Source organism: Panthera pardus, unplaced genomic scaffold (genome assembly GCF_024362965.1).
Source record: "Panthera pardus isolate Hobbes unplaced genomic scaffold, ASM2436296v1 HiC_scaffold_2, whole genome shotgun sequence".
Classification (NCBI taxonomy): domain Eukaryota; kingdom Metazoa; phylum Chordata; class Mammalia; order Carnivora; family Felidae; genus Panthera; species Panthera pardus.
This window is the reverse complement of record NW_026526765.1, coordinates 125,335,825-125,360,214: the sequence shown is the minus strand read 5'-3', so window position 1 is coordinate 125,360,214 and position 24,390 is coordinate 125,335,825. Positions and strand designations below refer to the sequence as shown.

Sequence of the window (24,390 nt, the reverse complement as noted above, 5' to 3'; positions counted from 1 at the left end):
AGAGCAGGACATAGAAGAAAGAGCACTCCGTATGACCTAATGGTCACGGTCAGCACAGGTCATACTGGGATCGCAAATGTCTTTCTTTGGATGCAAGGAGCATGCACTTCAGTTAGTTGGCTGGCCAACTAACTGGAGATGTTAACAACTCCATGCAGGTGGATGCCAGAGAAAGACAACACCAGGAGCCACTTCCCAGCAACGTAGCAGTGCTTAGGCCCTCACCCAACCCCTACTTCCTGCAATTGAGATACAACTGGGAATTAACGGAATTTATCTACAAGTGACTACATTACTGTTTTTGTTACCACAGAGAAACAAGGTTTAAAAGGGAGATGACATCAAACATAAAATGTTATCAACAACAGCCCTAATCGCCACACTTTTGACACGCCGCCATTTGTGAGCGTACGAAATGTTATTTTGGCAACAGGTCCAGAAACAAGATTGCTCCTGACACGGTGCAGAGCCCAAGTGCGTCTCAGGAAGCCAGAGGCTGCCACTCTCACTGCCTGCAGCTTCTGTGGGGTCAGTGTCCTTCATTTTACCTCTGATCTCCCCTTTCCGCCCTCTCTGTCCCCTTCACCCCACCTGCTACAACCTCAGCTTCTGAGAGCCTCATGCAAAGAAATGTCAAATCAAAGGAAGAGTCGGTCTTCCCTTGCCTTTGTCCAGGTAAAATGTTATCAATTTAAATGTCTCATTACACAAAATGACCCTGGGGGCTTATCAATGCCTTCCCTGCCCATAGTATGTCCTTATCCTCCAGGTGAACACCGATCAAATCTGTATTAATTAAGCACTATACCCTGATAGGGGATTATATTCTCCTCCATGAGGATGTTGTTGGATATGGAATAAGTTAACTACAGCCATTCAGTCTTATCAGCAGGTAGTTTCTGCTTCCCCCTCAGGCTTATATAAAAACTCCACACTAAGTCACAGTCTAGAAAATGGGTCTTAAACCAAGGAGGATGGTCTCAAAGCCTCACAGAAAGAACTGGACCAAGTTTGATCGATACTTCAAGTAACAGACTCATCACTGCCAGCTTCCAAGGTGATATTTCTTAGACAATTGCCAGGTGAGAGGAGAGCCAGTATTGAGTTCCAGGGCTCTTTCCAGGGCAGAGGCAGATGACTTCATAAAAGCAAACTCCTGACCCAAAAGCCAGCGGAACAAAAAATAATTATACAGGACTAAAAGAACTGATGAAGGAAATATAATTTGGATTATTTGTTTGGGGATAGTGTTGGTATTACTTTTTATTGTCGTCATTTCTGATAGGCATCTGAAGCCCCTTCTCCTTCTTCCTGATTTATCTTTTATTATTAACCTAGTAGTTTAAGCTTTTTCCAACATTTTCACTTGAAACATTTTTAAATGGCTTTCTTATTCTCACTGACCTTTCAGGATTCGTGAACAATACTCTTTTCAGAGTCTCTTTACTATTAATGGCAGTGCAGTTACTTGCAAAGGTGCGGTAAGAATTTGTTCTCATTTTTACCACTACATAATCAAACAAATGCACGGTACACGCAAGGCTGGACCTCGAGTGTCATACTTGAGAATGAATCTCAATTAATCAGGTGTGACAAGCCCATCATTAAGAAATATGCACTGGGGTGCCTGGCTGGCTCAGTCAAGTGGAGCATACAACTCTGATCTCAGAAACAGGGGGTTCGAGCCCCATGCTGGGCATAGAGCTCACTCAAAAAAAAAAAATAGGAAAGAAAACAAAGAGGTGTTGTACTTCATTTGGAGAACCACAAAGCCTCCCCAGAAAACCAGTCTGTTAACTCATCATGGCAAATCAGGAAGCCTGTGCGGATTTGGGAGACCCTGAGGAGAGATGAATTCACCCCCTTGTACAGATACCACAGGCAAAATGGTGGAGGTGACTTTCTCGGGTTGGTTTCCTCCCTTCAGAAGAGAAGTGTAAATATAAGCAGTAAACAACCTAACTGGAATAACAGAGACTATTATAACTTTTTAAGATTATTAAGAAATCCCTAGACAGAAGTGAATTTTCTGGATTTTGGAGCTGCTTTATACCACAGGGTTTTAGGTTCTCTGGCCACATTCCAAGGGGGTGTATGCATATGAATGAGCATTTCTTATTGCAGTTATAAGAATGAGTCAGGCCCAAACACAGTACAATCAGCTTTTGGTAATCAAGAGGAATTTACAGACGTTATTGGTGACCACAGCGCTGGTTTACAAACTCCCTCCACATTCCAAGCCAAACCTTCCAAAGAGCCTCTTTTTTTTTTTTTTTTTTAAAGTTTATTTATTTGAGAGAGAGAGAGAGAGAGAGCGCAAGTTCAGGGGAGGGGTGGGGAGAGAGAGAGAGAGAGAGAGAGAAGACAGAGAGAAGAGAGAGAGAAGAGAGAGAGAGAGGAGAGAGAGAGAAGAGAGAGAGAGAGGAGAGAGAGAGGAGAGAGAGAGGAGAGAGAGAGGAGAGAGAGAGTGAGGGGGAGAGGGAAAGGGGGGGGAGAGAGGGGGAGAGGGAAAGGGGGGGAGAGAGGGGGAGAGAGGGGGGAGGGGGAGGGAGGGAGGGAGGGAGGGAGGGAGAGAGAGAGAGAGAGAGAGAGAAAATCCCAACCAGGCTTTGCACTGTGAGTGCAGAGCCCGATGTGGGGCTTGAACTCAAAAACCATGAGATCATAACCCGAGCTAAAATCAAGAGTTGGAGGCTTAACCAGGCACCCCTTGCTCCCACCAAAGAGTATCTTAACACAATATTCCTGTGGTTGCCACCATGAACAAACGCACATTCCAACATCTTCACCTATGTGCCCTGGAAAAGGCAATATGACCCACAAAGAGGGGAACAAATAAACACACACACACACCCTCATCGTCCTCTCCCATTACCAACAGAAGATGGTTTAGAAGGGGCATCTGTGCATGCGTACTCACTCACTCACTCACTCACTCACTCACTCACATACAGAAACGTGCAACATTTTCCATGCAACAAGAGCTACGATGGAGAAAGCCCAGTTCCAAAGAAGGCAAACGCAAACCTCCATCTCGGGCCTCATCAAGGAAGGCTCAAAAATGGGCCACGACCATTGGGATGGCCTGACTTTCTCCATCACCGAAACACCCAAATAAGCCCAACCTTTCCTTCCCCTCTTGGCCATGGAAGAGAATCAGCTGCCCCTGGAGAGGTATTCTCCTTTCATGTGCCCCTGGCTCTGTGCTGCATTCCCAGCAGATCATATTAATAAAGAAATGCCTTTTGGGGGGAAAAGACTCTTCACGGTTGTGATGTCTCTACGGTTTCTGGTATGAAACTTGGCCCTGAGAAGTTCAAAGGACTTAGAGATTAAAGTTCAAGGAAGACCAAGATGCACCCCAGGGCAGACCCTGTTCGAAGAGGCCAAAAAACCTGCTCTTCCCACGCCAGAGCCAACTTGATCTCTCAAAGAGCCTAGTGCATACCCTGGTCTAAGAGAATTATTTTCAAAGACTCTCAAGCTCTTCGTGTTCTTTTTAACGGTAGCTGAAGGCAGTTCAGCTCCAAGTCCCTGCACAAGCTGTAGTACTTGCCAAGTCTGTCCGCCGCGCCCCGCATGGGCTCGAACGGCTGTGTTAAATGCCAGGTTGCTGGCATGAGGGCACAGCTGGGCCACGTCAACTTCCTTCCATGGAAGCTCCTCCAATTCCCACTCACCATTCTTTTCTGTCTTGTGTCTAGGTGGCTCAGGCTCCGGGAGACACGGACAGGGCCCATCACAGAGGATGGTGAGGCTCTTGCCAGTGGAACAAGCATGGAACTCCAACTTGCACTGCAAAAGAGAGACAGAACAGGCTTTAAGAATGCAGCCAGGGGCGCCTGAGTGGCTCAGTCGGTTAAAGCTCCTGACTCTTGATCTCGGCGCAGGTCATGATCTCACGGTTCGTGGGATTGCGCCGCAAGTCGGGCTCTGCATTGACAGCACAGAGTCTGCTTAGGGTTCTTTCTCTCCCAATCCCAGTCTCACTCTGCCCCTCCCCCACTCTCCCTCTCAAAATAAATAAACATTTAAAAAAAAGAATGCAGACCACTACTTGGCTTTCCTAGGAAACAGCCAGTACCTCTCCAACCGGCTAGGCTCACAGGCAACAAAGAGAACGAAGGAGTCCATCTCAGGTAAAGGTTCACAGCGTACAATGCTAAATAAGAAATGGCCTTTTATGTCTTTCCAAATGCGTAGGGTAATATCCAAAACCACTGCAGAACACTGGAGGGCTTACTTTACTCATGGTAAATGCAAATTTAACTGCTAACATAATAAAAGTATTCATCTGAAATGACATCTTGGAGTCCCAAGGGTCCACAAAGACTCGCCCCCTCAGCAGAACGCCACCTCCCCAGGCTTTCTGACTCCTACCTAGGGTGCCTCTGCCCCAGTGCAGCACTCCTAGGCCCTCTCAGCTGCTCACATGCTCTTCCTGGGTAGGAAGGCAGAGTAACCATCTAGTGAGCACATAGGCATGGTGTACGTGAGGCCCAGCCTCTTTCAGTCTGGAGCAAGCGAGGAGTGAATGCTTTTACTTCAACCATCCCAAACCTGAGTTTCACACACTCTTTCCCCCAGAGGATGCCTGTGGTTGCCTCTAGCCTGGGACTGGGTGGAGGCACCCACTTAATTCTCAGGTTCAGTGTTGAAGCCCAAAGGCCAAATCTCCTCTTGTCAACCCTTGGTCACCAACAGTGGCAGTATTTTGGCCACTTTCGGCCAGTTTCGCTCTTTCTGCCACTCTTATTCTCAAGTCTCAACTGATTCAGAGCACAAGCGAGAAAGGACATTTGCAGGTGCAAGAGAGCACAACAATTTAATAGCATTTTTAGCAACCTGGCATTAAGGAATAAGCAACCGACACAGAGAGGTTAAATATCACGTAAAGGTTCACGATAGCCATAAAGGGAGGATTCAAAGCTGTGTCTGACTACAGGGCTAGATATTTGCTGGCCCCACAGCAGTGTTTCTGCCATAGGAATGGGCTTCTGAGAGCAGACATGCTGTACTGTTACTCCGTGTCACTACCGGCCATGGTGTCAGTTGTCTGACCATCATTCCTTTTCCACCCGTAAAATTCTCAGGATCAAGACCTGTGTGTAATCAGCCTTGTGCAAAGGCCTATGGGCCTAGAACCGTGTTTCCATCCAGGGGAGGCTCAAAGGAAGAGGAGACTGGCCAAGTTGACTGAGCACCCAACTTTGTGTACAGTTCTTACCAGGGGCCACGGGGAAGCTTTTAAAAGAATGAAAAGAGGGAAACACAAATGCATACTTGTGACCAGGCCACTGGCTTTTGCAAAGCAGCACACGATGAGTTCAGATGAACACTGGCTCGTGGTGAGGGCAGAGCTACTCGGTCGCCATATGGATTACAGACTTAGGGCCAGAGTGCTTCCAACCTGGCCCTGATTGCAGTGGAGTCACTCAGTGTAACTCCAACTGTCACCCACACAGCGGCTACCCGTGTGGAGAGAGAGAAACAGACAAGCCGACAGGGAGATGACTTCCGCTCGATGCAACTGCCTTTTGTACAGATTTGTTAGGCGTCCAGGACGTGCCCAGTGTGGTAGCAGCAGGGGTGGGGACGGTATGAAAGGGGGCCATGGCCCAGACCTCCAACTTCAACAGACTTAACGAGAAGGCAAAAAAGAGCACGTCCTTCTAAAGCCATGTGGCCAGATATATATGTTTTCACTCATATGTGGACCTTGAGAAACTTAACAGAAGACCATGGGGGAGAGGAAGGGGGAAAAAGTTACAAACGGAGAGTGAGGGAGGCAAACCATAAGAGACTCTTAAAAACTGAGAACAAACTGAGGGTTGATGGGGGGTGGGAGGGAGGGGAAAGTGGGTGATGGGCATGGAGGAGGGCACTTGTTGGGATGAGCACTGGGTGTTGTATGGAAACCAATTTGACAATAAATTATATTAAAATAAAATAAAATAAAATAAAGCCGTGTGGCCAGGATTGTGAAGGGAGACAGGAGTCATGTGTATGTAGAGATACAGCACAAGAAAAAGACCCACAGGAGTGGGATGTGCCTGCTGACCGCCTGATGGACAGAAGATAAGCCAAGAGGAAGGCAGGAAGGGGGCAGGTGGGTCACCTGTGTCAGAAAGCTCTTCTCAAATAGTGCAGCCTGTGAACACGTGCCCAGGGCTAGAGAGAAGACTACTGTGGCCAGTCCGGCCTCCTTCCACTGCCCCAGTGCTCTGGAACAATCCTGTTTAAGACGAGCAGTTCTCCAACTATTTTCTCAACAGAACTCCTAAACCTCATTTAGGGGAAATGATACATTTGTACGTGAAAATGCATTTTATAAAGGCAAAACTTAATACATTTACTATAAAGCCTTATCCCCCTGTTACTATGGTCACCTGTTTGTATCTGTGACAGTTGTCATACTCTTCCCAAACATTCTCCGGTCACCCTGAAAGAGGAATCTGTGCTTCGCTCATCGCCCCGTGGGAAAATGGGCTTCCCCTCCCTGGTGACATCAGTCCTGGCCGCGTAACTTGTTCTGCCAGTGAACCGTGAGTAGGCGTGACAGGCCAGGTTTGAGCAGAGGTTTCAAGGACCACTTCTTGGTTTTATCACCCCTGTTACTCTTCCCTCTACCATGAAAAGGACATGGGACAGATAAGGGCTGCTCCTCTGGCCTGAGGCACAGAGGGCATGGGACCAGAGCTGCAGCTAACCCACGGCTAACATGCAACATGAGCCAGGAATTAATGTTTGCTCTCGTAAGCCACTGATGTTTAGAGATCCTTTGTTACTACAGCATAATTTACTAAAAGGTAACAGCGTTGACTTCCTACTAGGCCATGAGGTACTTATCAGCTGGAAAAGGTCTAAGTCACTGTGTTAGCCCTGGCACGTAGTAGGTGTTCAGTAAATAGCTGCTAAATGGCAAAGACAGAAGGTGGTGTTGCCCACTGTGCTGCTCTAAACCTGTTGTGAGGCCACCAGGAATGACCAATCTGCTTGCACAAGGAACGCGGGTGCTGCAGCTCCGTATTCGGGATCTCCACGGTGAAGCATCCTTGACCCGCACCTGTCACCTGAGTCCTCTCTGTGAGTTCCACATCCAGCCCCCCGCCTTGCCGCCTCCCCACTCACCCCCATCTATTGCTGGAGTCGGAAGCTTGTCCATCTGCTTCCCAGCTGCCCCGAACACTCGTTCCCCTGGGTGGCCTGGTCTCGCCTGAGAGCTCCTGTGGACTGTAATTCTAGTAACTCAGCTTCCTTGGCTGGCCACAGGACCCCCTCTCGTGTACAGCCGCTGTCACAATCTGTGGAGGCAGCCTGGCCTCATCCCTGACCCCAGGGAGGTGCCACCAGAGAAAACAAGATTTATCTGCACCAGTGAAAAATCCATGTTTCAAGGGCACAGATCTGCTTTTTTTATCTCCCAGGACAGTATGCGGCATTTAAATGAAGCTCAAAGGACTAGAATTCCATTTTTTATTAAGATCAAAACACGCTATTTAGAGATACCTATAAATGCGTAACTACATATGGGGGGTAGGGTGGCGAATGCCAAGATAGGGGTTACCTCTGGAGCAGGGGCAGGAGAATGGCATCAGACGGGAACCCACAGAAATGCTGTGAAAACGGAGAATGGTTTATTTCACAAGCTTAGTGGTAGATTCTGAGGCTTTTCTTTTGTTTCTGGGCTTGGCAACTGAGATAAATAAGACACGTACATTCATGTGTATCAAATATCTTACGGTAAAATATGAAACAAAGTTTCCATGCTTCTATCAGAGTGACAACCAAGCTCTACCCATGCCTCCCACCTCCCAGGGAAAGTTGCTAAGTGGATTAAGTGAGAGTATACCTGAGTACCTGCCGGTGAGGGGACAGGGTACCCAGCTCTGAACCAGAGTCCTGGACTGTCGCTGGGCAGAACATGCTCAAGGCACCTCACATACGTTTCCTTCTCAGAGCGCTTCATGAAAGTGAACCCAGGAGGTGACCTGCCCAGTCTCTCGCCCACCCTCTGTCTCCCCCAGGTTCCTGCTGGGGAAGAAGAGTCACAGATACCAAAAGGTAGTCACTGCACCGGCTTTACTCACAAGGGCCAGAAATCTCCCCAAGTATAGAGCTTCCTGCTAGACGGGGCTGCACAACCTGACTGAGACCTTCACGCCAAGCAGAGGCCTCCAACTCCTTCTCCCAATCTGCAGGAAACACACGCCCGGCAAAGCCCTAGCCATTCACCTGGATACACAAGCGGAGAGAATGCACAGACCTGGCTGGGCTTTGCACACGGGTGCCCTGGGCTGTGCACACACAGATCCTGGAAACACAAGGCAGGTGTGCTAGCCGTTGAGGACAGGGCTGCCAAGAGAACGCGGCCAAGAGAAAAAGCCAGCGCATGTTACTTTGCCAATGCAGTGATCCTGTGAATATGCTCTTGACCCAAGAGACACTAGGCTCCCTCCCATCGGGACATAAGCAGCCTTTCTTGGGCAAGAGGAAGCAATGGTCACAGCATGAGAGTGAAAATCTCCCAGAGAGACATGAGGAGGGAGAAGGAAGTGTCTCCTAATACCACAGAGACATCAGTGACTCCCTTCCCAAATGACAAGCTTTCAGGATCGCCACACCCTCTCTGTCTTACGGAGTGTTCAAAGCTGGAGTTACAAACTGACAAAATGATACACGGTGATTTCTTTGCAGTAAAGACTTTGCAGTACGCATTTATCCCCTCCCGCCACGTCTGCCCTGCAAGTGCTGGGGCTACAGGCAGTCAGCCGGGCTTTGCTACCGTGTCAGAACAGTGTCTGCAGAGCGCCAAGTTAAAGAGGGTAGACTGGGAGCCTACTTCTTAGAATTTGTGGCTTGGAGTTGGATAAGCAAAATAATAATAATAATAACAACAACAACAAACACAATAAAACAACAATAAAAACTACAAGTTGACGTTCTTGGGAACTGATCAAGGGGCAGCCGTAAAAAAAATATTTTTTAAGAAAATACCATGGGGAGAAAAGAGGAGGAAAGAAGTATCCATGAATATTTTGGATTTAGAGGGGAGAGCCCGTCAGTTACTCAAGGCTCCCAAAGAGCCAAGGGTGATGGCATGCCCTGGAACTCCTCGACCAGAGCAGAGGAAAGACACAGTGAATAAATGTAAAGACTCCTCAGATGGGCACCGCTGCCTGTGAGGGAGAGCCCTTCCAGCCCTGGCCCATATGCTAAGTGGGTCTAAGCGGAGAGGAATCACCAATGCCCTCGCCCCCCGCTTGCCCTCTAGAAAAGTTTGCACCTTGTGTTATGCCTTATATCCCTCATAAAAGGTATCTATCTGGGAGTCTTAACCCTCAGTATTCTACAGGGTCTTTATGGAGATAATCAACTTACAACGAGCTCATAGTGTGGGTCCTAATCCAATACGATTGGCATGCTTTTAAGAAGCGGAAATTTGGACACAGGGGCACACACAAACAGAGGGCAGGTGGAGGTGTGCTAAGAGAGCCATCTACAAGGAGAGCCGGAGGCTACTAGAAGCTAAGGAATGGCAGGAGATGGACTGCGGCACACAGCCTCAGAAGGAAGGAAACTTGTCCACACTTTGGCTTCCAATTCCTACCTCCAGGGCTGTGAGATAGTAAATTTCTATTGTTTGAGACACCCAGTTTGGGATACTCCTAGAGCAGCCCTAGCAATGTTTAAAAAGAGATAGCCTCTAAGGAATGGGAATGCTTTTGTGCCAAGATGACTCAGTTCTCCTGGAAAGAAAGAAAAAGAAAGAAAGAAAGAAAGAAAGAAAGAAAGAAAGAAAGAAAGAAAGAAAGAAGAGAAAGAAAGAAACAGAGAGAGAGAAAGAAAGAAAAAGAAAGAAAGGAAGGAAGGAAGGAAGGAAGGAAGGAAGGAAGGAAGGAAGGAAAAGGAAAGGAAAGAAGAGAAAAAAGAAAAGAAAAGAAAAGAAAAGAAAAGAAAAGAAAAGAAAAGAAAAGAAAAGAAAAAACACAGAACAGCAGCCTCAGGATGTTGGGCAAGTGGACGTACAGAACTTGGCCAAATTATATCACCTGTGACTCATGTGCAAAAAAGAGCAAGTATGAAAAATTCAAGACTTTATATTGATTTTATGATAATGTAGTTAAATAAATAATTAGCTCTAACTCTTTAAAAGGAGGAGGAGCCTAGAAAATGGGAAATTAACAACTTTTAAACATTGTACGGGAACCCACATTCATACAAACACAAATACAATTATAACTTCCGGAAGCTTCTATACCCCTTGACCTGCTGGGAGAAAAATGCCTTCCCCAGTCATCACAGAAACAGAGAAGATGGAGGGAGCCCAAGACTTCACAAATGGGCAGAAATATTCAAAATGTTGACCTACTTAAAAATAAACGTGCTAGCAGATTTCCCAACCAATCTTTCCTTCCGTTTTGTCTAATGCACCAACACGTCGGAATGAGTGAACGTTACTGCAAATGGCCAGTAAATCTTTCTCTGCTAGGATTTGTAAAGCAAAACTAATAACCTCTCTCTGGTTCACTGCTCGCACAGGTCTCCACTGGGTACATTTCTCCACCGCACCACACTCTTTGCTTTGCCTTGCATGTTTTGGGTATTATTTTTAACATTTTATTTAAATTGCTTTCTCCAGTCTATTTCATCAACCAATCATCTATTTTTAAACCAGACTGTTGACAGTTCACAGTTGACAATTTTGTTCACAGTTGATGAATTCTGATTTGTTTTTATTCCCCAAAAATCATGTCAAAGGAGGAGGAGGGAGATAATCTTATGGCTCTGTTGGCTTTGATAACTGGGCAGGAAGTGAGTGGCTGCTGACTACACATTGTCCCTTGGCAGACGGAAGAACAGCTGTCCGTCTCTGTCCAGGGCTTCCAGATGTCCCTGTGGTCATCTGGAAGGAGTGGTGACGAGAAACAAAAGAAGGGTCTTTGGTCTCATTCAGAGATTTGCCAAACATACATTCATGTACATGTTTCTTCTTGCATCCAACAAATATTTATTGAGCACCTACTATGGCCCAGGCCCTATACTAACAAGACAAAAAAGCTGGTCCCATCAGCATGGCAGGTGCTGATAAGGACAGCAAAGAAACAAAGGGGAGTAAGAGACAGTGAATAATGGGGAGGGAATAGTACATTATATGGGGTGATGAGGAAACTGGCAAGATGATATCCGGGCAGAGCAAAGAATAAAGTGACCCATGCAGCCCTCCAGGGGAAGGGAGGGGGACTCCAGGCAAAGGCCCTGAAGTGGAAGATGCTGAGTGCGCATGAGAGTCATCAGGGAAGCCAGTGTGGCTGAAGAGGAACGTGCAAGGAGGAAGAAGATGGATGGATGGATGGATGGATGGATGGATGGATGGAGGCCTGTGTGTGACTCAGGGCTCAGTCTTGGGCTCTCTCCCTCCCCAGCCCACCCCCAAAGACACACACATTTCTCTGAGGTAAGAGTTCCAAAGAAGGCAGAACCCTACACCTCAAAAGCAAGTTTGCTAAAAATGTGAAAAAGGAAAAGCTCATCTTTACGGAGGAATGCCAGCTAAATAAATTGAGAAGGAATGCTAGAATTAGAAAATCATTTGGCAACTCCCTGTGTAATAACTGAGTCAGGAAAGGATCATTCGATGTTTATTACAAATGGTGGCTAAAAGTAACTAGGGAACAGGACAGTCACATAGTCTCAAAGTGCCCGCCACAGAACAAACACCTCGTTATTAACCAAGGAAAATGTACATTTTCGATAAAAGGACATGGCAGGCACCCCTTAATGCAGGGACCAAGGGGACAATTCAGCAGCAGAGAGACCGGCTGGCATCAGCTACTTATGCACCTTCTGCGAAAGGAACGACTACACAATTGTGCCTATGAGGGATTGGTGCCAAACACATTTAACCTCAATCTATTTGTTAGAAAACAATTCCAAAATTGAAGATGTTTTAGGGGCAGGTGGGTGGCTCAGTTGGTTAAGCATCTGATTTTGGCTCAGGTCATGATCTCGCGGTCCGTGAGTTCGAGCCCCACGTCAGGCTCTGTGCTGACAGCTCAGAGCCTGCAGCCTGCTTTGGATTCTGGGTCTCCCTCTCTCTCTGCCCCTCTCCCGCTCATGCGCTGCCTCCTTCTATCTCTCAAAAATAAATAAACGTTAAAAATTTTTTAAAAAGCCATAAACAACAACAAAAAACCCTGAGGCAAGTGGGTCACTCTTCCAGATTAGAGGAAATTAAATGGATGGAACAAATGCAATGGGTGAGGCTTGAATGGATCTTGAAAAAATCACAATTATGCAAAGCTATAAAAGACATTCTGCGGGGGGGTGGGGGGGCACTTGGGTAGCACAGTCAGTTAAGCACCCAACTTCAGCTCAGGTCATGATCTCACGGTTTGAGTTCGAGCCCTGCATCGGGTTCTGTGCTGACAGCTCAGATCCTGGAACCTGCTTCGAATTCTGTGTGTGTGTCCCTCTCTCTGCCCCTCCCACACTCATGTTCTGTCTCTCTTTCTCAAAAATAAACAAACATTTAAAAAAAATTTTTTAAAAAGACATTCTGGGGAAAACTTCTGTGGTTTTAACAAGGATTGCATATTACGTGACATTACTGGATTATTGTTCTCGTAGGTGTAGTAATACCTACTAAAGTGGTCATATAGGAGAATGCCTGTCTCCTTAGAGGTGAGGTTTCTTAGCATCTGTAATTTGTTTTTAAATGGTTCGGGGGAAACGCGTGTATGTTACAGAGAGAGCACAAATTTTGTAAAATGTTAGCAACTGCCCAGTCTCGGTGACAGGTATACAGGTGTTCATTGCATTGGTTTGTTTTTTTTTTAATTCTTCCATACATTTAATAATCACTAAACCAGTATCTGCACATCCTCACCAACACTTGTTATTTCTCGTCTTGTTGACTCTAGCCATTCTGACCAGTGTGAGGTGATAGCTCGTTATGGTTTTGATTTGTATTTCCTTGATTATGAGTGATGTGGAGCACCTTTTCGTGTGTCTGTTAGCCATATGGACATCTTCTTTGAACAAATGTCTATTCAGGTCTTCTGCCCATTTTGTAATTGGATTGTTTTCTGGTGTTGATTTGTACAAGTTCTTTATATATTTTGGATACTCACCCCTAACTGGATATATCATTTGCAAATATCTTCTCCCAACAGCGGATTGCCATGTTGTTTCCCTAATGCTTTCCCTTGCTGTGCAAAAGCTTTGTATTTTAGTGAAGTCCAAATAGTTTCATTTTTCTTTCACTTTCCTTGCCTAAGGAGACATATCTAGATGTTGGTGGGGATGCAAAATTGGTACAGCCACTGAGGAAAACAGTGTGGAGTTTCCTTGAAAAATTATAGAGTTACCATGGGATGCAGTAAATCCACCTCTGGGTATTTACCCAAGAGAAAACACTAATTTGAAAAGATACATGCATTCCTATGTTTATGTATAATAGCCAGGATATGGAAGCAATCCAAGTGTCCATGAACAGATGGATAAAGAAGATATTATATATGTATAAATATATGAATACTTACACACACACATGCACACAAACACAATGGAATAGTACTCAGCCATAAAAAGAATGCGATCTCACCATTTGCAGCAACGTAGATGGACCTAGAGGGTCTAATACTAAATGAAATAAGTCAGGCAGAGAAAGACAAATACCATGTAATTTCACTCATATGTGGAATTTAAGAAACAAAATGAACAACAATGAAAAAAAAAGAGGAGAAAAAGATATTCTTAAATACAGAGAACAAACTGATGGTTACCAGGGGAAAGTCGTGGGGGGATGGGTAAAGTAGGTGAAGGGGATTAAGAGTACACGTGTTGTGGGGCGCCTGGGTGGCTCGGCCTGTTAAACATCGGACTCTTGATTTCCGCTCAGATCATGATCTCACCATTCATGAGATCAAGCCCTGTGTTGGGCTCTGTGCTGACAGAGCAGAGCCTGCTTGGGATTCTCTCTCCCTCTCTCTTCCCCTCCCCTGGTCGTGCTCTCTTTCTCTTAAAATAAATAAATACATGAAAAAAGAAGAGTACACTTGTCATGATGAGCACTGAGTAATACACAGAGTTACTGAACCATATTGTGCACCTGAAACTAATATAACACTGTATGCTAATTCTACTTCAATTAAAAAAAACAAAAAAAATTATTAAACCAACAGCAGGAGGAAAGTAAATAAAAATAAATTAAAAAAAAAAAAAAGCAACTTGCTTTGCCCGGCGGTGCTAGGAAAATTCTTGCGGAAACCAGTCCTATTTGCTGCCCTGAACTGTTGCCCATACGGCGGGCAGGCAGTGTCTATTGCAACGACTTGTCCTCCTGCGCTTCCCCACCAGGGGGCAAGCTCTTTGAGGGCCGTGAGGATCCTGTCTACTACCACTGTCTGTAGGACCTGGCCTGGAATTGGAAAGAGCAGGCCTTCACCAATGATGAAGGTATTTCTGGAGCACCAATTCTCTTCAGCGACGCAAGCCAGCAACACTGGAACATGAAGGCTACACACAGGTGCACCGGAAGGCAGCATTTCAGATCCGGCAAAGACCCTCTTTCATGCGCACAGGGGAGGTGGAGGCTGGGGGAAGACGCATCTTGTCTTGTGGCCATTCTCTTGAGTAACCTCCTTACTTGCTCTGGCTCTTCTTTGTCTTGTCACCAATTTAGCAAACCCTTTTTCAGCAGAGGAGGAGGCAGATTTCAGTCTAGTCCGAGTACAAACTGTCCCAGGTTTGTGTTAAGAGGCAGAGCTGAGTACACTTCCTCTCATTTGTGTAACGAGACCAGCGGAATGTCCTGCACATGTGAAATGCCAGAGGAAAGGGCAAGGCTCCACGTGACGGAGCCCAAGGAAAAGATGCCAGGCCCCCGGGGCAGGGGTGCAAGGGAGGAGAGCCACCCCACAGGCTACCTATCCTGCCCTGCACATTCACCAGGCTCATTGCTGGGGCCGGCTGCTGTCCCATGTCCATGCTTTATGCATCCCAACATCACACACACCGGGGGCTTCCCTGCCTCACCTCTGCTGCTTTTCACTTCTGGGACTCTGCCCTGCTGTCCGCTCTGCCTGAAATCCTGTGAGCGCCAGCTAATGTTGGCAAACTTCACATTTGTGTGGGATTTCCCCCACTATCTAGGATCTGGGGGAGACAGCACAGATGTGGAGGGACTTGAAGTTCCCAGGTCCTGCTTCCTATCAGCCTTCTGGGGAGACCACAGACCCCACAGAGAAACCACTGCCAGGCATACCCCAGAAGAGGGGGGTCCAGGTGCAGCCTGGCCAAGCATGGCCTGGAAGCAGCGGAGAGCCTCACATCCAAAGAAGCCCTGGACACAGGGGCAGTTAAGGGTCCCTCCTGGTGTCCCCTCATCTTCAGGCCTTTGCTTAGGTGCACCTTCTCATGGAAGGCTTCCTTCTCTTAGCACTCTTGAACAATCATACCCAGCATGCCTGACCTTCTCACGCTGTTTTCTTTTTCCATATTATTATATATATATTATATAATATTATATATATAATATAACATATAATACATATATAATATATATATGTTATATATATATTTCCATTATATATTTCATATATATATATATATATATATATATATATATATATATATATATATATAAAAACATGTCATTTTCTAACACACTGTATGGATTTCTTGCTTGTTCTATCTGCTGCTTCGTCTCTCTCTTCCTTGCTAGAATTTAAGTTCCATGAGGACAGGGGTCTGCTGTGTTCTGTTCACTGCTATATTGGAAGTGCCAAGCACAGTACCTGGCAGGTGCTGGGCGGTAGGTACTCAATGAAACTGCATGGGGTGAAGGAATGACTGAGTGAAAACAACGGCCTGTGTGACCGGCAGACAGTGCCTCCAACCCACCCCCAGTGTCTGAGTATGAATAAGAGTTGAAATGAGGGACAGGGCCCCAGGAAGGAGGCAAAACTCACAAAGTGACGGAGGGCAAGCTTCCTTCCAGCCCTATGGGAAAGGGGCTCCAAGTAGAACTGAAACTGATTTCCTTAACACTCAAGAGGCACACAGACACCTGAGTGTGAGAGTGGAGATTCAGACCTTCTCCTCTTCCCTTCCTGGCTCCTGTTTCCCTCCAGACAGGCCTCAAGGGGTGCCTCTGGGACCCGGGGCCATTCTCCCTCACCGCGCTCACCACACTGCACGCATTTCTCTGTCTACGAAACTGCCTGGGGAGAAGATATGCATCTCTGTCTAGATGCTAGCATAAGGCAAAAACTTCCTATGTATTTGCTTATTCATGGGATACAGTTTATTTGTTAATGTTTTATTTATTTTTGAGAGAGAGAGAGAGACACACACACGGAAAAAACACAAGTGGGGGAGGGGCAGAGAGAGACGAGGGAAGAGGGTACAGAGGATCCCAAGCTGGCTCTGTGCCTAGAGCAGACAACCCGATGCGGGGCTTGAACTCACAAACCATGAGATCATGACCTAAGCCAAAGCCGGACGCTGAACTGACTGAGCCATCCAGGCGCCCCCATGGGATATACTTTATATAACACTATATGCGAGAGCAGATGTTGGTGGGTTCGTTCTGCAGATGAACAAAGTGAAACCTTGAGAAAACAAAACAGCTGCCTCAAGGTCACAAGGCCAGTAAATGGCAGACTTCCTTTTTAATCTAGACCCTTCAAGTTTTCCCTAGTCCACTGGTGTGGTGGGGGTGACTCACACACTTCTCAATACTGAGGGGACTGGCAAAGCCTTTCCGGGCATCCTAGGACGGCTGAATGAAGAGGCAGAAGACACTGCGGGGACGGAATGACCCTAGGGCTGGGGAAGCAGAGAAAGGAAAGGAAGGGGTCCCCTGCCAGAAGCTGCCTTGATGCTGAGCTATAGTAAGGGAACGAAGGCAGCCGGCCGCTCCCCCTAACTTACACCAAATGAAGCCCTTGCTCGGCAACTGCAGTGGTGTTAGTGATGTTATTCGAAGTCACTGTCACATTAGCTAAGGTAGCTTAACAGAACTCATGCAGATAAGCCAACAGAATGAAACAAGATGATGTGGGCACCTTCCCTTTGTGTCTTGGGAAGATCACCTGTCCTGGAGGCAGAAGGGCCTGAGGCTCTTCAGGCTAACCCTGTAACTGTCGAATATCATACCGGAGCTCTCCTGGGCAATGTGTATTCAGGAGCTGGCAGTCCAGGGTGGCCCGGCCAGGGAGGCCTCCAAGATCAGACCTCTGAACCTGACACCCACCAAGGGGTAAGCTGCTTGAGGGCATTCTCAAGGGCAAGAACTGCACAACTGGATGCTGTTCACGTTCACACGCCCTAGGGCCAGACCTGAGCCCCACACCTCAAAGTGGATGGAGCAGGCTTGCTGAAATTAATCAGTCACCTTGCCAGCAAGGGGAGGGAGTTAGGGAGCATCACCCCGTTTTACAGATGAGGAGAGAAAAGGTAAGGAAGGAAGGAACACAAAGAATGAAAGTAGGAGAGAGGAAGAGAGGAAGGCAGTGGAGGAAGCACGGCAGAAGGAGACAAGGGAGGGGACCCTGCAAGCATAGGAAAAAGCAGCAAGCCTCCAGGAGAGACTCCAGGCGGTGCGAGAGGCGGGGTGGAGGCAGGGGCTTGTTCACAGTCTCTCGCCCAGCCTGGCTGTGTGGGCTCAGGCAGCTCTAGGAGAAAGGAAGAGAATGTTCCTGGCTGGCTCCTGCCTAAAATAAAAACATCTCTGCTGCTATAAATGCCCTTGGGATGCCTGTCTCTCCGGCTGTCCCGGCCTCCTTGGTGGTCCCCTGCCCACGCTAAGCCACCTCCCTGGGCCACGTGTCCCCCCACCACACACCACTGAGGCAGACTGCCTCGCAGACAGGATTCACAGGAGGTGGCATGCAAGTGAAGGCGGCACCTAATTTCCATCAGGACTCTCACCTCTCCAGCTGTGCTGATGGAAGGGGAGAGGCCTTTTGCCCAGGTTCTGCCTGTCTCTGTCAGCCTGAATGGGAATCTGACACGGGACTCCCTCCACTGCCTTCTAGAGGAAAGAGTCTAAGTGATTCGCATCACCCACCCAGGCCTCCTTTTCCTTGTCACTAGATAAAGCCTCCTGCAACTGTATGGGAAGGAATGGATAAGTGGGGGGTCCCTAGGGCCTGGCAGCAAGCCCTGCCCTGGCACACAGCGGAAAACAGATCTGAGTCTGTGCCTCCACTCCTGCTAATCCTGCCCTCATCCCTCCCTTCCCCTGAAAGTTGTCCCACACTTGAAGGATCTCTGCAAAATGCAAATTTGTGTGATTCTCTGTCCCAGTTCATGCCCGTTCCTTGTCCCTGGCGTCCTCAGGGAAGCATGAAGACGTGACCCCAGAAGAGGGTCCTCGTGATCTACAGCCCACAAACCCCTCTAGCTTGGTCCCTTTGCTTCTTTTCCCAACCCATGCCTGCTCTGTTCTGGCACACGGCCCCCGAAGTGGACCCTTCACACTCTCCCGTGACACGCTCCACCTCCACGCCTTGCTTTGTCTGCAGCCCCCAGGGATCCCGAGGCAGGTTTCCACGAGGGCACCGACCAGCTGTGCCCACCTCCACTGCACGCTGCCCTGCACCGTGATGACTGCTTTCTTGCCTGTCTCCCTTATGAGTTCCACAAATAAGATGTCGTAATTCACTTGTGTGGCCCAAGTGCCCAGAAAAAGACCTGCAAAAGAACAGGTAGCAAATAAACGCTGACAGACCAACAGATATTCGGGCAGATGAAAGGACATCCTGCTGCCTGCCAAGCAATCCCACACGGCTCGGGGTCCAGGAGCTGCCGTCAAGTTGGCCAAAGGAAGACAGTCGTCTGTCACCAAGATCTCAAGGCTTTGACGTTTCTCGGCCCTGTGGATGACACCCAGGTTCTCCCAGTCCATCAGATGCAACACCTGCACGGTGCCTCCTACCCAGTCTGATCCTCCCTGCCTACCGGGAATCAGGCCAAAGATGGCCCAGTGCTGATGTTTTCCTCACATGCCCAGACTGAGTTCAAGTCCTTGTTTCTGAGGCCCATCCCCTCTGGGTGTGATCTTACTTCTCCATCAACACTGCTCCAGTCCCTCCACGGCTGGTCCCAGCTGCCCTGCCCAGGCCTTGCTCCACTCTGGTGCCCCCCTCACACGGCAGGCTCACTCTCCCCCTACCCTAAGCCTCTCCGCTTGGGCAATGTTCCCCCAGGACACCCCTGGCCCAGGCACATTTCCAACCCATGCCACTGCCCTTCCACAGGCCCACGCCTGCTCCTCTTGACCTCTAGTATTTCCTTCACAGTTACGACTGAACCGCTAGACTTCAGAGCCTCTGTGTAATATACCTGCGCACCACTCAGAGACGAGCTACGAACACGAAGTATATCCATATCCCCCACGGTGCTGGTAGAAATGGCTTCAAAGTCTTCATGATACACATCATATCCACAATCAGTCATGGAAACAGGGGCTGTGCTACAAGCTTTTCCTACACTCTCCCCGTTAAATTTCACCCTCAGTTTCACCACAAGAACTCTGCTGACAGCCGACTTACATATGAAGAAACTCCGGCTCAGAAATGCTGTTTGCCCAGGGAAACCCAACTCTGAGCTGCAGAGTCTGGATTCAAACCCAGGCCATCTGACACTAAGGCTTGCGTTCTTAAGGGTTTATATGGTCCCATGTCATGTGTTTAGCAGGCTCATGGGACAGTGGTCCTCTTGGTCAGCCCAGGGCGCTTGCAGCAATGACTCTCTTACAAAGAGAGCCAAGCTGTAGGGAATTCTCTGCAGACTGTGCTGAGAAGGCGTGCACGTAGTTACATCATTCTGCACGTAGAAAGGCACACGGGTGGTGTCTTTCCCAAGTGTCCCGACAGGGCTCTTGTTGTGGTCCCACTGGTATGTGGGCTCAACGAGAGCAGGGATCTTGGTGTTTTACTGCGGCTTCTCAGGTACCTAAAGGAGGGCCCAGAACAGAGGAGATGCTCCTATTTATTCAGTGAAATAAAAACACGAATGAGGTAGGCAATAAGCCCCCAAAGCCCTACCAGGCCAAAAACGTCACTAATGAAAAGGAAGCTCAGAGGGAACAGAACTCTGTATCAGAGTCATAACCTCTCCAAAGCAGCCAACCAAGGCTTCTTCTGTGGATTCACACTCATTTTCTCCTGGTTCCAAACTCTTAAGAATGCAGGCTCATAAGTACTTAATCTTCGGAGTTTCGACAACGCCGACGCATCTCTCTACTCTGATTCTCCTTTGGAGACCATCCCAAAGCACCCCTGTGGATCCATCTTCTGAGGGGCAGTTCTGGGCCACCTTCCTCATGCTGTCCGCTGTCTCTGTCATCTTTACCACAGAGGAGAGGCAGGGACTCGGGATTCTTGGATTCTCAAGTGATGACCCCTCTGCATAAAAACCCTCTCTCCTCACCCATAAGGGAGAAGAAATGCAGACAGCGAAAGGGCAGCAGATTTCTAGGGTGATAAGGAGTCCATCGTGCACCCCCAGTAGCCCCTGACATTCTGCGGAATGAGAAAACAGATACTAGCTAAGCTATCCACCAATTCTTTCCAAAGCTACCACTCCCCAAGGTCAAAAAAAAGCCATTAACATCTCACCATGGCCCGACAGGAGATAAACATCACCAGCCAGGCAGCCTCACTTTCTGTCTGCTCTAGACAATTCCTTCCTCTCTCCACCTTTACTCACTCTAGAAAAATAAACCCCAAATGCCTTTATGAATAAAGGCTGCATATGCTTAAAAGAGCCAACGAAAATGAAGCTGTAGGTAAAGGTGACCAAAAATGCCAAATCAGACTTTTGACCAAATGCAACAAGATGAAGGTGATATTTTTTTTCAATAAAACAGTAACTTAAACTTTGCATTACTGCCTGATTTTACTGCTTAGAGATGAGAGAGCCTACAGTGCTGAATGAAAAAGTCATATCACTCAAACAGGATTTTCTTTGCTTGGCATCACCTATGTGAAAAATACATTTAAGTAATAAAATGCCCTTGGCAAGAGTTCATTGTCTGATGATGGAGCTGAGTTGTGGACATGGTGCAGACTGCACAGTCTGTCTTTTTTCCTCTTTTGATGATAGAGTTTCCACCCCCACACAGATCTCATTTCCTTTCTCCTGGAATCTGATGAGCTGTCCCATGAGGTTGACTCTTGTGGCCACTCTGCCCCATGAGCGAAGCGTGAGCTGATGGTTCCTAGTGCTTATTCCATGTCCAGAAATGTCTAGGTCCTGTCATTCATGGGGAACCCCTCTCCTTTCGTACTTTCTTTCCACTGAAGCCCAAACTACAGATCCGGTGACTCTGAGATTGCCAACGGCTTGATACGGAGATCACAAGACTGGATGACATACAGGCATCTGAGGCGGGAACGCAGGTACCTAACTTCTGGGGATGTACAAAAAGATCCAGATCTCAATCCAGGAGGTCAGCCCTGAGGACAAAGGGGGCATGAGACATGCCCGACACTTGCAAAAAGTGGAGTCTTGTGATGAGGTGCCAGGACTCCAACCAGGGGGAGTGGGGATAGTTATATAAATGAATTTTCAAGAATCCAAAAAGGAGGGGCAAGAATAGAGACCCGGCTATGAAGAGGTAGGCATTGGGGACAAGACACCACTGGAAGTCCCTGTGGGGATTGTAAGCGTGAGTATATTATTTTTTAATCTTTTTAATATTTATTTTTTTTGAGAGAGAGAGAGAGAGAGAGAGAGAGAGAACGAACAAACAAGCAGGGGAGGGGCAGAGATAGAGAAAGAGAGAAAGAATCCCAAGCAGGCTATGCACTGACAGCACAGAGCCTGATGCAGGACTTGAACCCACCAACAGTAAGATCACGACCTGAGCCAAAACCAGGAGTCGGATACTCACTGACTGAGCTGCCCAGGTGATCCCCCAAGGGTGAGTTTAAATGAAGATGCAGGACAGTCATCCAGGTACCAAGGAAACAAGGCACAGGAGAAGGTGGTGCAGCTTCTGAGGGTCAATCAGCCTTAGATGTGCACCCCAGCCTCATGCCCTTGGGCATGGAATGGGACCAGGAAGGCGGTAGAGTCTGGACAGCGCCTCAGTCTACAGAAGTCTGAGCAAGGCAACACCACTTCAAAGATCCAGGAGCTCGTTACACATCTTGTCCTTGGCTCCAAGCTTCACACAAGCCTTTGCTTCCTGTGATTTCAAAGTTAGAAAGTTCAAACTAGTCTCCTCCCACTCCTACCAAGTTTCTCCTTGTGTATTTTGATATCAATCCAGAACCTGTGTTAATCAGGCCAAAATTCATTAAGGAAGGCCAACTGTGATCTCCAGGAAGCTAGCGGCTCCGCATGTAACATAATTTTTGTTTCATACAGCTGAGTGATTTTTCAAACAGTCTAACACCAAGCTCTGGATGAGGGTGGGAGGGAACCCCCATAAAAGAAGTGGAACAGATACTGTCTCACAGAGCCTGTTGCAACGTGCGGGCTCCCTCCCGTTTGGGGGAATCCTGCACAACAAAGTAATAACGAGCACTCACATTGTGGCACCTCCATCGTGTCCCTGCCACAGATAATTAAGCTCATCAATTAACGCCTTCCCTTTGCTGCCTTGGGAGGAAGCCACGTGTGAAGTTCAGAGGGAAGCCAGTATATCAGCCACCTAAACCCTCGGCAACTACACTGCTGACCTCCCAGGATCAGAGAAGGGTTGGAGCAGAGGCATGAGAACGAGCCAGAGTGAGTTCAAATCCTCCCTGGCTCTAGACTTCCTAGCTATGGGAAACTGAGTTAAGCCTCCTGTTCCCGACTTTCCTAATTTATAAAATGGAGGATATAATAATACCTGACTCAATGGGATGATATAATCCATTTATGCAACTAGTATTTTTGTGGAGCACCTACTATGTGCCAGGCAATATTCTAGTTGATAGTGATATAGCAGGGAACAAAAGAGGATACTGTGTTGTCCTTTAGGGGCTTACATTCTAGAAAAGGAAGCCAGATGCTAGAAAAAAATCAACAAAAAATGAAATGATGTGTATCAAGTGCTTAGCACAAGGCCAGACACAGAGCATGTGCTCAGGGAGAGATGAAAGTCACACGATATGTTTAGGATACCTGTCGGCCCTGCCACACCTGTCTATGGAAGGAATGGACGATTTTTCAGCCTTCTTCCTGGGGAGCCTGGCCAAGCTTCTGTCCCTCCAGTGTGACAGAAGTAAATAAGGATCTAATAAGAGTCCTACAGGAGTCAGGAATTTGGAGACAGACAAACCCAGACTCAACTATCAACTCTCGCTTGCTCACTCATTGTCCTAGAGCAAGTCACTTAACTTTCTTTTTATTTAATTTGTTTTAAGTTTGTTTGTTCGTTTGTTTACTTTGAGAGAGAGCATGCATAATCGAGCGGAGGAGAGGCAGAGAGAGACAGAGAGAAAATTCCAAGCAGGCTCCGCACCATCAGTGCAGTGCCTGATGTGGGTCTCGAACCCATGAACCATGAGATCGTGACCTGAGATGAAATCAAGAGTCAGATGCTTAACCGACTGAGCCACCCAGGTGCCCCAAGTCACTTCAGGTGGTGATGCCCAGTTTCCACATACATAAAATGGGGATGCTAATGGAACCTGCCTCCCTGATCTGTGAGGATTAATTAGGATTATGGTTAGGACTCAGCTGGGTGCCTGGCACAGTACAGTGCTCATTCCCCCCTGCCAGACCCACCCTCATCCCCACGCAGACTCAGGCAGCCGCAGCTGCTTCGGGGACCGTGCCCAGGGTGCCTGAGTCACTTCACTTGTCACCCATAAAGATGCCATAAATGCCAGCCCCACAAGGTGGGTTTGCCCCTTCTGCTTGATAACGGCATCGCTGTGCAGCAGCAGGACGTGCCCCAGAAGCTGGAGCCACGGTGGGGTGATTGATGACTCTCTTCTTCCTTGCAGACCATACAGTCCTGGTGGGCAAAGGCTCACCTTCCTGAGCATTCCTCTCAGGGCTTGGGCTGTCACTGGGACCCAGAAAACACTTGAGGGATGAAAATGAGCTGAAGCAGAATCAGTCCAGGGGGCCACCGAGAAGCCACTATTTGAGAGGAACTCGTCACTTTGATCCCCCTGCCCCCTCAAAAAACTCCCTGTGAGACGTATTAGTAAAAAATAAATGTCCTGCTAAAGACATTACAGGACCACAGAAGCGGTTATATCAGAAAGAAAATGTCAGTTAGTTTTTTCAATCTCCAGAATCTCTCTTCAGCTGTCTAGTGACCCATTCCCTCCTTCAGGAACAGCCACCATTTCACTGGTTCCGGGTACTTTCCCGGCTATCCACAAGCTCAGCCTTCCACAGAAATAATGGGCCCTTGGAGGGATCCACCGT

General features: G+C 47.7%; 1 protein-coding gene across 1 annotated transcript in view; it reads right to left on the bottom strand.

Annotated features, from left to right (window-relative positions):
• The window catches only part of SPOCK1 (SPARC (osteonectin), cwcv and kazal like domains proteoglycan 1), a 516,896-nt gene that overhangs the window by 83,627 nt on the left and 408,879 nt on the right, over nt 1–24,390 (bottom strand). The window contains exon 6 of the mRNA XM_019424249.2: nt 3,681–3,795. Within this exon, the coding sequence (XP_019279794.1) occupies nt 3,681–3,795 (115 nt within the window). The remainder of the gene's footprint in view (nt 1–3,680; nt 3,796–24,390) is intronic.